This window comes from Carex rostrata, chromosome 12 (genome assembly GCF_964058835.1).
Source record: "Carex rostrata chromosome 12, lpCarRost1.2, whole genome shotgun sequence".
In the NCBI taxonomy this organism is placed as follows: Eukaryota; Viridiplantae; Streptophyta; class Magnoliopsida; order Poales; family Cyperaceae; genus Carex; species Carex rostrata.
The window spans coordinates 2,992,778-3,006,752 of record NC_135929.1 but is presented as its reverse complement, the minus strand read 5'-3'; the positions used below and the strand labels follow the sequence as shown (position 1 = coordinate 3,006,752).

Below are 13,975 nucleotides of genomic sequence, written 5' to 3'. Positions count from 1 at the left end.
GAAGTGAATTTGATGGTTTAATAAAGAGGAAGATGAGGGTTGCCAGCTGGCGCAAAAACATTCATAAATAATTAGTTATATCTCAAAATAGCAGTGACTTATTAGCTATATATTTTCGACTCTTATAATATATTGTTCATTTTTTTCAATACATATAAAAAAATCACACACATATATATAGAGGGGATTGGTTAATATCAAAACGTTTTTAATAAAATCGATGATTTTAATAAAATTGGCTTAATAAATATTCAAAAGTTCCAAAAAAAAAATTGGTCTCCAAATACATTTTAATATAGATTGAATGTTAATGGTTTGGATCGACTATTTGAACTTTGAAAATGTAAAAATCGAATCGTTTGTTCCACAGCCTAGGAACAAATGTTTTGATATTAGCCAACCCCTCTTTCTCTCAATATCTCTCCTCATTATTAAGGAGTTTAATGTCTAGATCCTGCAAGGGTCCTGATTTACTGTTTTTTTTAATGATGCTCAGCCGTTGAATTTTCAGATCGCACATAGATGAATTTTTCAAATTATGAGCTTCAACACTTAAGTATGCATTGGTCGCGCTGCATATGATCCCAGTGCCCATAGACCGCGCGCCGCACCCGTGGACCGCGCCTCTGAACAACGCACGACACCTGTGGACCGAACCTGTGCACCACGCATCTTTTTTCTTTTTTTTCTGCTGAAGGCGGGATTCGAACCCAGTTGGATTCTGTTGGTGCAAAAATTTTTACCACTACACTAGAGTTCACATGTGTTATCTTGTAGATAAATATAGTATTTAACTATTTTTCTCTACAAATTTGATTTAAATTATCTCTCCTCCTTATTAAGGAGCTTAATATTTTATACTACATAATTTGCTCCCGTTGCTATGCATGGACACAATTACTAGTATATATATAGAGAGAGAGATGGGCTATGGTGCATTGCAATGCATGGAGGGGTTTGTGCATTGGACCATAAATCTAAAATTTAAAATCCAAATGGCCGATCCAAACCGTTCATCTTGTTCTCCGTATTAATATGTGCTTGGAGACCAAATTTTACATTTTTCTGAATTGTTTTACTATTTATTAAGTATTTTACAAAATTGTTGATCCAACGGTGGCTGCTGATTTTACTGTTTTGTTAAGCCACCGTTGGATCACCAATTTTGTAAAATACTTAATAAATAGTAAAAAAATTCAGAAAAATGTAAAATTTGGTCTCCAAGCACATATTAATATGAAAAACAAGATGAACGGTTTGGATTGGTCATTTGGATTTTGAATTTTAGATTTATGGTCCAATGCACAAACCCCTCCATGCATTGCAATGCACCATAGCACACCTCTCTCTCTCTATATATATAATACAATTTTCTCCATTGTTTACCGCATTAAGGCTTTATACAGTTGAAAACTAATTGCATATTATACAGTTAAATATGTTTTAAATAATTGTCTTTTGAAACAGATGTCTAAACAATAATAGAATATCAACCAATCAGTCGTTTATGACCAGGATTATACACACACAATGCGTATATAACCATTGACATGTGTTATGTTGTGTTACACAATCAGTCGTAACTTGTGTAAATCTATATATATATATGCTATATATAGTAAATAGTATATATTTAAATATTTTATGACAATTTTGTGGTAGTTGTAGTTGGGCACACAATGCCATTTTTACGTTTATTGTTATTTTTTTACAATTTGAAGAAGTTGATTAATATATATAGTTTATTTGTTGTTATAATTTTTAGTTGCTGCTATATTCTCTTCCTATAATATGATATCCTCATACTTGAAATTCAACTTGCATAAAGAATAAGTAATTTTATATTTAAAGTTGTCATTTATTTAGACAATATATTGTACTAATATTTGTAGAAAGATGTTAATTTCTCTTTTTTGTGATACATTCTTTGTACATGCAAAGTGATAATCTCATATTAAATGATAGAAAATTCTGGTGTACACAGAATTCTACTGCTGGATGTAGACACTTGAGTTAGGAAACCTAAGAACTTGCAAATATATTTTTCTTATTAATATTTTTAAAAAAAGTTATGAAGAATTCTTACAGTGCTCAATTTTTAGCAATGATAAATATAAGAGATGTTATATATTACGAAAAATTTTGCATGTAAAGGAGAGAGCAGGGTGAGTTTGTATGATCTATATATTATGCATTTTTCACCTAATCATTATTTTAAGTATTTTCCGAGAAATGTGAATAAAACTATAATTTTTATATATAGAAGTTAAGATAAAAATTCACATTGAGAGAGAGTTTTGCATAATCTATCATGCATGTCATACTTAATCTTTATTTATATATTCTCTCAATGATGTGAATTATATTAACTATAATTTTATATATAGAAATTGGGTAAAGAGGGATGAACAAAAAATCTATTTTTATTTTACTATTTGAGATTTAATGTTGTAGATTATGAAATTTTAAACTCTGATTGAAACCTGTTTATTGTGGAAAAGATTATAACTTAGAGTTCCTAAATTCTGACTTTTTGTAAGATATGTTGTTGACCTTTTTTTTAGGTACAAGTGAAGCATTATAATTTATACATCATCATTAAAAAATAGAACTTGTCTTTTTTTTTTATTATAATAAGGCTTCAAGTAATTTCCAGTACAGAAGCTAAAATTTAGGAATATAATATTCACCAAATTTACATACGCCTCATGATATAACATTTATCTGAAAGTTAAATTAAAAATGACTATATCAATTAAGATCCTAAATTTGCTATCTGGAAATTAATTTTAAATAATCAAATCAGATACACATGAAATTGTAATTTATATTTATATCTTAAATTGTAGAGCTTACATGTAGGATCAACATGTCAAACCTCTTTACTTGCTTTTTTGCCAAACAACCACTAGACCAATATCATTAAATTGCGATAACATGTAAGGTGACATGTTCAGAAAAATTAGCCCTGAACCAATTAAACGATATAAGCATTATTCTAGTATGCATGAAAAATTGGAAGTATAGGCGCTCAAATTATTCTGGTTCTGTTTTTCAATCTCCAGTTACATATATAATTGGGGTCATGAAATGACAAAAAAAGGAATGTTATAAAGTAACTGAAAAATAAAATACAAGAAATTGGCGATCGGGTGGCAGTAAACACAGTGTGCTCATTCATATATTTAAACCACATATCAAAGAAATTAAAATAAAAGTAAACACCCTGCCTTCGCTCAACATATAGTAAATATCTAAAAAACCAACCAGTTCATTTAATTTGTTCATTGTCAAAATCTTCTGGAAAATCTGCGGGGAAATAGCTGCAAGGTGATTCCAGCAGCTCCTCTCTCTCTACCGCCTTTAGCTTCCTCATACTTGGTACAGTTCTCTGACTCGAGCAAAATTTTTTAGCTACCTCATGAGACGCTTTAAGAACATGCTTGTGCAAGCTGTTGTCATTCAGTTGCTGATAATATGTCACCAATCCATTCATGAATTCCCAATCCAACGGCTCAGATGCATCTGCACGGTGCGCCTCCACTATCTTCTTTATTGAACTCCTGAAATCCTCGCAGGGGTCCATGGATAAGGTCCTTATCTCCACACCCGCCTCCCTCACACTGGTGTAAGCAGCCATTGATGGCGATGTCGTTGATGAAGTTGAGGCTATATTGCCTAAGAAATTTTCATGCACCTTTGTTCGTTTTGTATCTATACTAGTCAAAGAAGTGCCGTCGTCATTGATGGAGAGGGATTGAAAGTTCTCGGAAACGACGTGGTCTGCGTCAGAGAGCGTAGCTGCTTGGTTGATTGTGTGATGGTTAGAATCTGGGTCCATCTTGTCAAACGATGGCGTTTTGGTGTGGTTGCATGCTGACCTCAGCCTGCTCGGGGTGATCGACCTCTTTAGGGTTAGAACGGCTACCTTCTTTAGTTTCTTAGACAGGTACAGCTTGATGGACTTGCGAAGCTGGGTTTTCTTCTCCATTATCGTTTCCATGAATGAGAAAAGAGATATTGATTTGGGGCTGATATATAACAAAAGAAGGATTTTTCGAGGGTTTTTTTTTTCTCTTTATACTAAAATGAGGGAGGAGATTTTTATATCGCTTTTAAATTCGGCAATTAATTCGGTTGTACTGTTCTAAAAAAAGCAGATTTTTTATGTTGTTATAAAATAGTAAAACTAAAAATTTCATAAAAAAAGTATCATAAAAATAGTTATAAGTAATAATTATAATAATTTACTATTTTATAATTAACTTATCATAGTTCCTTGGATTCTAATTCTGTTATCACAGTATCAGATCTCTGATAAATTCTATGGAGATTAGGGGTGCAAACGGATCTGATAGTGGTAAAACCATATCCGTATCCATTTTTATTTTCCGGATACGTATACGGATCGGATATTAACCGGATACAGATACGGATACAGCTACTGATGATACTAGTTCTTCTTCCGCTAGTGTGGTTGTTCGGGGTGCGAACTTTTAAATGATTTTCTTGTGTTTTGCATGTTTTTTATAATCCTGTTTATTCAGCTTGCAAAACTTTTTATGCAGTTATTAATTAGGTGCCTTCTAGATGGGATTATAACATAAAGATTAAAAAATTCTAAGAAACTTGAGAATAAATAAAGAAGATTTGTTTCTAGTAAGGCTTTTCTCCTTTGTTTAGGTACTTTACAGTGGCTATATGAACCACTGTTTTGTACGAACCTTTAAGTTTCATAATGAAACTGATGGGTAACCCCCATTTTTTCAAAAAAATAATTTACTTATCATTTTAAAAATGTTAATTTATTTATTTGACCTACTCAAATATATCAGCTCACTTCTGGCCTAGTCAAGACATAATTCCCCAATTTTATTATCCTATTTGATTATAATTAATTAAGTGCCATATCAATTCATCGTAGCCTATATAAAGACTCATTCTCTTGTGTCATTTAATTAGTCTATGAAAATAATAGAAAAATTATACTATCAACATACATGTAAACCTATTTATTCATATCACAACAAACAGAACAAAAATATTTTCTACATTATTATTATGCTTGATATTGAAGGATAACTCCATCAGCTTCTCTTGGATGTGACCCTAAAAATAAGTAAAATCTGCTGATATGTTGGAGTGATTAATTACACATGCATCGCACGTGAGGGGTAATACACAATATTAAGACGTAATTTACTCTTCCAAAAATCATGTTTTGATCTTTTAATTTCTATTAAATATATTGATTCTATAATTTGTTCTGATTATTTAATGAAATTTTCACTCTTAATCACAATCTGATATTTTTAGATACATCTTCTAACAGTATATGCACAAATGCTAAAACCATGCTCTGTCAATTAAATTTCACAAGAATGATACAACAGTCCGAGTTAAGTTCATTAAATTACATAAATCAAATCACATCCATTTCATTCTTAAATCAAGATAATAATATGCTTCTCTCATCTAATTTACAATCCACTAACAGAATGATAACAATATTATGTGCAGCAAAGGAGGATTGTAGATTGGTATAAATATAATAACAGACTTCACTTGCCTTCATTCACTGATAGAATCATAGAAGGATGTATTAACAGAATGCAAACCATATATATTTCATTGATTCAAGCTGCAATCAAGCATTTATATAAGCATGCGAAATTGATCACAGCCAAGGAGAATTGTAAAGAGGTGTAATAACAGATTTCACTTGTAGGTATTTCTGCATTGCGTCCATTCCTTGATCCCTTCCAAAGCCGCTCATCTTGTATCCACCGAAAGGTGCGTCAGCATCAAAAGCAAAGTAACAGTTGACCCAAATGGTACCGGCACGTACCGATCTGGAGACACGGTTCACTGTGTTAATGTCGTTGGTCAGGATACCAGCTGCTAGACCATACTTTGTACAGTTGGCTCTTTCAATAGCCTCCTCTATTGTCCTGAAATTGAGATTTTGCAAATGTTATAGAGCGTAAAGAATGTTAAATTTATATGGTCTTGATTGTAGATAGAATCATAGAAGGTCTCGGGACGCACTTGAATTTCATGAGGGACATAACTGGGCCAAAAATCTCATCTTGTGCAATTTTCATATCCTCCTAAAAAGATGGAAAAAAAATATTAGTAGGAATTACAGAGTATAAAATTTGAATATTACACATTGCAGGATAGATTATTATAAGATACCTTGACATCAGCAAAGATTGTGGGCTCAACGTAGTAGCCATTACCACTACAAGGCTTGCCTCCTGTCAGTAAAGTGGCCCCATCTCTTTTCCCATATTCTATGTACTTGAGCACTCTTTCAAATTGCACCTTATCAATCTAAAGAAGTAAATAGACAAAAATTAGTATAAAAATACATTATTTAGAAAGGGTTATCTCATGAAAATGATTCTACTTTGTAGCTGAGCATTTTCTTCTTCGCTTGTTCACCAACATTTGTGCTGTTGGAGGTTCAAACCAGAATAGAACAGTGCAGCAGTTATTTTTTGAAATTCAGTCTAGGAGTTACTGGTACAGTAATATTAGATACACAGATTTGAGAAAGAACTGTAATTATTTATAATTACCTGAGGGCCCATGTTCACTTTAGGATCAAAAGGATCACCCACGACCCAATTCTCGGCCACCGTAATTAGTTTCTTCACAAACTCATCATAAATTCCCTCTTGAACATACACTCGGGATCCTGCCACACAAATCTCTCCCTGTATTTATGATTAATTACACATCTAAGACTTAGAATTAGAAAGTGAATTACATATAATATCAACTCTGAGCAGTAAAGGGTTGCCTTCTTTATTTCATTAAAAGAAATTTATATATAAAATAAAATTTGCATGGAGTTATACCTTGTTGAAGAAAACGGCCGCACTTGCAAGCCCAGCAGCCATATCCAAATTAGCATCGTCAAAGATAATCAGTGGTGATTTGCCTCCTAATTCTAGTGAGACTGTCTTTAGGTTGCTCTTAGCTGCCACTTCCATAATTACGCGGCCAGTCTCGCCCGAACCAGTAAAACTTATCTGTACATGTTAGATGGGTTAGATAATTGAATATGTGATTGAATTGAGAAAGGGAAAGTAATGTTGATTTTTCCAGAAACTTTTTGTTGTTGTTGCAGAATAAGTTGTTGTATGATATCAGTCTGTTAAAATTACATTGTCTACATCCATGTGAGAGGAAAGTGCAGCACCGGCTGTGGGCCCAAATCCGGGAACAACATTAAGCGCCCCATCTGGAATTCCAGCCTACATATAGATTAGAATTAATGCGTTAAAATAAACCAAAACTTGAGAAAACTGAATTGCATCAGTAAGTATAATATTTTTTTAAAAAGCTGATGTAATATGAAACCAAGAAATTTAAATTCTCCTTTATTACTGGCTATCTATTAAATCATTTCACTAAATGCTAAATTATCATCATTGGTTTAATTTACATAATCTCATTGTTAAATTTATACCATTTAAATTTATACTAAGAGGATAAAAAGGGGGAAAATAAGTAAAAGCCAGAATTACCTCCTTAGCCAGGCTGGCATAAAACAGAGCTGAAAGCGGGGTCTGCTCAGCCGGTTTAACGACCACGGTGCAACCGGCAGCAAGCGCGGGGCTCACTTTCAAGAAGAACATCATAGAGGGGAAATTCCAAGGGATAATAACACCTACAACGCCAATGGGTTCCTTGAGAGTGTACCCCTGGTATTCTCCAGTCATCTTTAGTGTTTCGCCGTGAATTTTATCGGCTAGCGAGGCATAATACCTCAACATACGGACAGAACCCGGTATGTCGACTGCTTTGCCAAATTCAAACAGCTTTCCTGCATCGATGCCGTCCAGTGCGGCGAGTTCTTCAATGTGTTGCTCAATGAGATCGGCAAATTTGTAGAGGGTTCTTCCCCTCTCCTATTAAGTGACAACCATGAGCAATCTTAGATTTTACAGTTTGGTGCGTATAGAATGAAAGAAAAACAAAAGGGAAAAAAAGAAGAAGAAATTGACTGCTAGTGTGCCAGTAAAGCAGAATTGATGTTTACCTGTGTACCGCTTGGAAACAGAGCAATGTTTCATTTACATGGTACGAGTTTTCTCTGATACCAAAGTTAAATTAGGCTTGGCATAAAGGCCAGATTCGTATTGAAATAAGTTACAGTTTGGATTGGGCCTTGAACCTTTGACATTTTTTTTTTTTTGAGTTGGGAAACATTTCACAAGGGAGAAAAATTCAGTTTTGATCTTTTTCTTAGAAAATTTAAATTGGTCCCCGAGTTTTTATTTGTGCTAAATTGATCATATTTTATTTGCATTAATTAGTCCAATTTTGAAAGAAAAAAAAAATATCCTTCAACTTCTCCAGAGCGGTAAAATATCACCCGACCCGTCCGATTGTCACCTCTTAACTTAATCAAATTAATCCTTCAAATACGTTTTTTTTTTCCTTTCTAAACTTAGAAGACCAATTTGGCCCATACACAAATTTGTCTTTTTCTAAACTTAGCAAAAGTTTAAGGACTATCTGATGTGATGTAAATAAAAGTTTAGAGATCATGGATGCAAAAACTTAAATTTTTAAGAAAGTTTAAAGACCAAAATATGAATTCTCCCTTGCTAAAATTAATTGTATAAACTATAGAAGGGTCTGAGGAGGTTCTTACATATCCTGACATGCGGGGCCATGGGCCGTGGTCAAACGCCTCTCTGGCAGCCTTGACCGCCAAGTCAACATCCCCCTTGTCCGCCTCTGCAATGTTTGCTATCACATCCCCTGTTCTCGGATCTCTCGTCTCAAATTCCTTCCCTGCAATTATTTGACAATTTTAATTATGTACAAAGATTATGTATCTCTCTTTTTCTAGAATTTTTGTCTGAAAAAGCTACAACTGTATGCTTTATTAATTTTTATAGAACGAGTCATTATTAGAATTTTTTAAATACGTTTTCAATAACAATATAATTAAAATCACATTTTTTTATTTTAGTAAGAACAGAGGTAGATTTAATTATTAGAAAAAAGTTAATCTTGATATATGTTATTATTGTTTTTGAGCTTCGGATTAAAAAAAAAGAGACTACGAAATTTAATTCTATGTCAGGTCAGTTTCTACTTTCTACTGACCTTAAAAAAAGGTCTCTTTTGAAAAATAAGTCTATTGAATAAAAAAAAAAGGGAAGAAGTCTATTCTGCAATTATAGAGAAAATTCATTTTTGATGGCATTAGCTTAGCTACACACCTATAATTTAGAAGTACTTTTTTATATTTTAATAAAATACACACAAAATTTACACAGAGTTTACACTTAATTTTGTATAATACCTATCAGAAGAATTTATACTTAATTTTGTATAACACTATCATCTGTTTTATACAAACTAAACCTTATGTCAGCATCCAATTAGCTCTTCAACTTAATGCAATATATATCATGCTATATGTTAATAGATGAGACTACGATATTTTACACATAAGTATTGGCAAGATTCAGAGCAATTTTGGAACCATAATTTTAATATGTTAAACCCTGTTGCATTGATAAGATATTTTGTAGGCTACACTTAAGAGTGTAAACGGATACGAAATGGGTCGGATAGCATTTTCATGTTCTTATCCGTTAAGTTAATGAAACAAATTTTTTACTCTTATTCGTACCTAAGAGCATCTACATCCCTGAAACTATTAGAGTTTCTAATCTGACGTGGCAGTTTCTAATCCAGTTTCAGAGATGTGGGAGAGTTTCTTATTTAGAAACTATGCAGGAAAGTTTCTTATTAAGAAACTGTTTATAAACTCTATGTTGGCCAAATAATTGGCTCAAATTGTTTCTCCTTTTTAATTTGTTGCTGACGTGGCTTAATAAAAACTCTAAAATGAGTTTCAGAGATGTGAGAGTTAGAAACTTTAAAGACCATAATTTCTAAAAAGTAGTTAACAATTATTTAGAAATCTTTTTGAGTTTTAGGGATGTAGATGCTCTAATAAGCTAACAAAAAAACTTACTCATATATATCTTATCAAGCATATACAGTATAAATCGGACAAACGGATAAAATAGTGTCATTGAATAGATATATACGAACCCATAATAAAACTATATGATATGATGCATCGTTCCTATATAAATATATGTTTATAGATGTAATTTTAAATCTAATAATTACTTTATGGTGATAAATACAAAATAATCTTTATCCGTATTTTTACCCGTCGTCGTGTTAGCGAAAAAAGAAAATAAATTATTCTTACTTATACTTGATGAACTAATGAATTTTTTTTGTATCTATATCCGTTTTATCAAATATAATATAGATCAGATAAACAAATAAACGGATACCATTGATACCCCTGACTATACGCTTTTCCAACAGGAAAACCGTTGACAATAATGACGGTGACATGATGTTACTTACATTTATGCATATTAATAGTAATTAATTAATAGAAGCTGTAGATAAGGCTATGAATATATTAATAGAAAATTGATTGAGGGACCAAATAAGTAAACTATCATTACGGGGTTTATGTTTTACATTACAAATGTTAATTATATTTAGACAAGGATGGGACAAGTCTTTTTAACTTTAAATATCCATATTATCTATTTAGTTGATTTTTTTTAATTATGTTCTCTATTCAGAAAGCGTTAACTTTAGTCGCTAAAAATTAAGTTTGATTCTCGGAAAATTATAATTTTGTGTTAAGTAATTTGTAATTTATATTCATAAACAATTGAATAATAATGCCCAAATAAAAAAGAAAATTAACTTTCGTTCTACCACTAATGTTGTGTATTAAATTTGACATAATTCATAAATCTTTGGATCACTCATCAATTAAACTGAAAATTTAATTCATTTTTCGATAGATTTTCAAGCAAATTTCAATCATATAAAAACTAGTATGCAGATATAGGTTAAGAAAATTAAAGGATTAATGGTGTACACTAAATTCTGTTAATTTTGACATGTAAGAAATTAATTAATTTCTTTCTGATTATCCAGAATATATCTCCCTTGCAACAATGTTACATCAAAAACCGATTAAGCACTGGCAAATGCATTTTTCAATAAATCGTACATACATAAAATAGACTTCTCTAGATAGACATATATATACGTCATTTCACGTGGCACGGAATCATACACAAGTTGTTCTTGGATATAAATTTGAGATCTAATATATGCATTGCTATTTTTTTGCCTAGTAGCTGATGAACTAATTTAATATATATTCTGTTAATCAATTGATAATATCTGGCAGTTGTCGTCTTGGTTGACTTTGAAAATGGCTCAATTCTTTAATTAAAAAAAAAGAAAAAAAAAAAGAAATTTATCCGCACAAACATTTATCAATTAATAAGCTATGAGTAAACGACGAGGTGCATTAATGATCAATAGTTGACTAATTATTGGATCTAAATAGCCGCCCAACTACAGGCTATATATATATTAATGTGTTATATATTTTCATTGGCAATTAATATCGAAAACAATTAATGTCACTGATGAGCTCATATATGACTTCTTAAATCAGTTAATTGGGGTCTGATAAAAATATTAGTATGTGATATATTTACAAATTTAAGGTCTAAACAGATTGATATGTTAGCTTTCAAAGATATATCTATCAGATGCTATGGCACAATGCAATATATATGGTTGAATAAAAGTTGTATTAAATGTTATTATTTTTCTTTATGCGTAATACATATGTAGCATACATATCTAATTAATGAGAATATCAAAACAACTGTATATTTTCAACAAAAAAGAATTAAAAGTAAGAGATAATATATATTTATTTCCTTTTACTAAAAATATGTTACGTATTTCAAGTCATATATACATATCTAATTTTTAGAAAGCGTCTTAACATGCACATCCATTAAAGTATAAAGCATATAACTATAAATTTTCGAACAAAAGATGGCGGATATATCGATCGGATGCAGAGAAAGAATGGTCTGATGTTCAGTCTAAACCGTTCAATTCGCGTTAAAATTTGCGAGCTTCATTTAGATTCATTCGGATGATTTTAATATAAATTATTCCATGAATCTTAATACATATCGAACGATTACGATTAAACATCAGACGAAACTTGGTTTCCTTTTAAAAGCATCATGACTTAAAAAGAGTAAAAAAAAGACCAATTTGTAATTTATCAAGTACCTGATGCGGCATCAACAAACTCGCCATTGATGAAGAGCTTGGTGTAGTTGATCTCCGGTATCTTAAACCCCTGCTTTAAACTGCCGTTGCCATTCTCCGCCATGGAAACAGGTGTAGATATCAAAAGGGAAGATTAATAACTGAGCTTGTTGAGAAGAGAAGTTGCCTTGTTTTTCTTTGGAATGGTCTGATGTTATATAAAGAGAAATTTGAAACGGTGTACGCATGATCACCTTTTATTAGGAATCCACTAGCATTTTTTTTTTGTCTTTATCATCTGCGAATAAAGAGGTCTAAGGTACTTTACCCCTATATGTCCAATAGATTTGTTAATTTGCATACTTAATTAAAGATAAATTTTGGACCTGTTCGGTGAGGGGAGGAATAACAAAGAAAAAAGAGAATTGTGAAATTGAAAATTCATCACTCTTTTTTATCTATTTCAAGTGTATCTGGTATTTTCAACTATTAGAATAGTAGCACTTCTCTTCATTAAAATATAATAATTATAAGAAATAATTCGTATAACCTTTGTTGAATTTTGGTACAGTGTCATACCATGTTAGCACCTTAAAATAGGCTAAGATTTTACAAACAAGTTCATTTGATCTATTTCAATGAATTGAAAATTTTACTTCAAAGAAAATTCTATCATAAAATTCAATTTATACTGTCAGACATAACTACAAAAAAAAAAAAAGAGTTTATAAGATCACACTATTTACTATTTCACTGTTTATTAGTACAAGAAAAGAGCTCATAAAATAATTTCACTGTTGGAGTCTTGTACAAGGCAGTTTGTGTACTTGATTCTGATTGGTACTTTACCAGTTTTGCTTTCTTTTTAAATCTGAACTTTAAAATATCACTATAAATTGTAGAAAAATTCAAATAATACATGATTTGTTTCTATGCACTCATGAAGATGTCCTCTATTAAAGTGTAAAGCAGTTTGGTTAAATTCATTCTCTAGATACCTTTTTATTTTTTAGTTTGTAACAGTGCTGGTTTTGGGGTTTATTAGTAATAGTAGTACACGGTTTGGACCTGGCTAACTTAATGGCTTGACACAGTGTTTCAGGCATGTTTATACACTAGATTGAGGCTTACTTAGCATAGACATATACTGACATGGGTGTTAAAATTATCAAGGTATCAAAGTGTACTAACATGGATCTAAACCAATTTACTTGTTAAATTTATTGAGTTTTGATACTTACGATATATGATAAAACGAATTCATCAAAGTATCTAAACTCAACATATTCAACAAATTAATTAAAAAAAAAGTATCAAAATACATATACTGATAATAAACGTAACTTCCAAGGCAGTAAAAAAATTTAGTATATATCAACTATTATGAAATATATATATTCTTTAATAGTTCAAATCGTACAATTTTTTATGAGAAATTATTTTCAAAATGAGAGGACAGAGATCAAGAAGAAAGAGATTAATTGTAATTTTTTTATGGTAATGTATCTCATATGAAAGATAAACTTGAGTATATTACTCTCCTAATATTTAATTTGTTGTTTTCTTGAATAATCACCCGAGATAGCCCAAAAAGAGGCGGAGTACAAATTTCTCTCTCCTCTAGAAGTGTGTAACGGAAGGATAGAGGAAACAAAAAATAGAAAAAGAAGTATCCAAGCCAGCAAAGAGAGGATATATAAAAATGTCACAAGTTATTCTCTTCCAGCTTAAAATACAATTTCTGACCTCTCTTGAAATTGAAAAGTTAGAAACAATTCTCTATTCCTTATTTTCTAATTATATTAATTCTGAA

The 13,975-nt window shown here is 31.3% G+C and overlaps 1 protein-coding gene across 1 annotated transcript; it reads right to left on the bottom strand.

Moving 5' to 3' along the window:
- Positions 1-5,382: 5,382 nt before the first annotated feature.
- On the bottom strand, positions 5,383-12,386 carry LOC144563137 (aldehyde dehydrogenase family 2 member C4-like). The gene is made up of 9 exons (XM_078312540.1): positions 12,184-12,386; positions 8,672-8,814; positions 7,539-7,922; positions 7,176-7,265; positions 6,867-7,040; positions 6,585-6,722; positions 6,199-6,336; positions 6,049-6,110; positions 5,383-5,951 (listed from the first exon to the last, which is right to left on the bottom strand). The coding sequence occupies exons 1-9, from the start codon at positions 12,284-12,286 to the stop codon at positions 5,678-5,680; spliced, it is 1,506 nt and encodes a 501-aa protein (XP_078168666.1). The 5' UTR covers positions 12,287-12,386; the 3' UTR covers positions 5,383-5,677.
- Positions 12,387-13,975: the final 1,589 nt, after the last annotated feature.

What these genes read in the sequence shown, in the direction of transcription:
- LOC144563137 (XM_078312540.1), bottom strand. Translation starts at nt 12,286, where the DNA reads ATGGCGGAGAATGGCAACGGCAGTTTAAAGCAGGGGTTTAAGATACCG. An exon ending in GGCCCCGCATGTCAGGATAT is followed by an intron (nt 7,923 to 8,671) that starts GTAAGAACCTCC and finishes GTCACTTAATAG; the next exon opens with GAGAGGGGAAGAACCCTCTA. An exon ending in CTCACATGGATGTAGACAAT is followed by an intron (nt 7,041 to 7,175) that starts GTAATTTTAACA and finishes TAACATGTACAG; the next exon opens with ATAAGTTTTACTGGTTCGGG.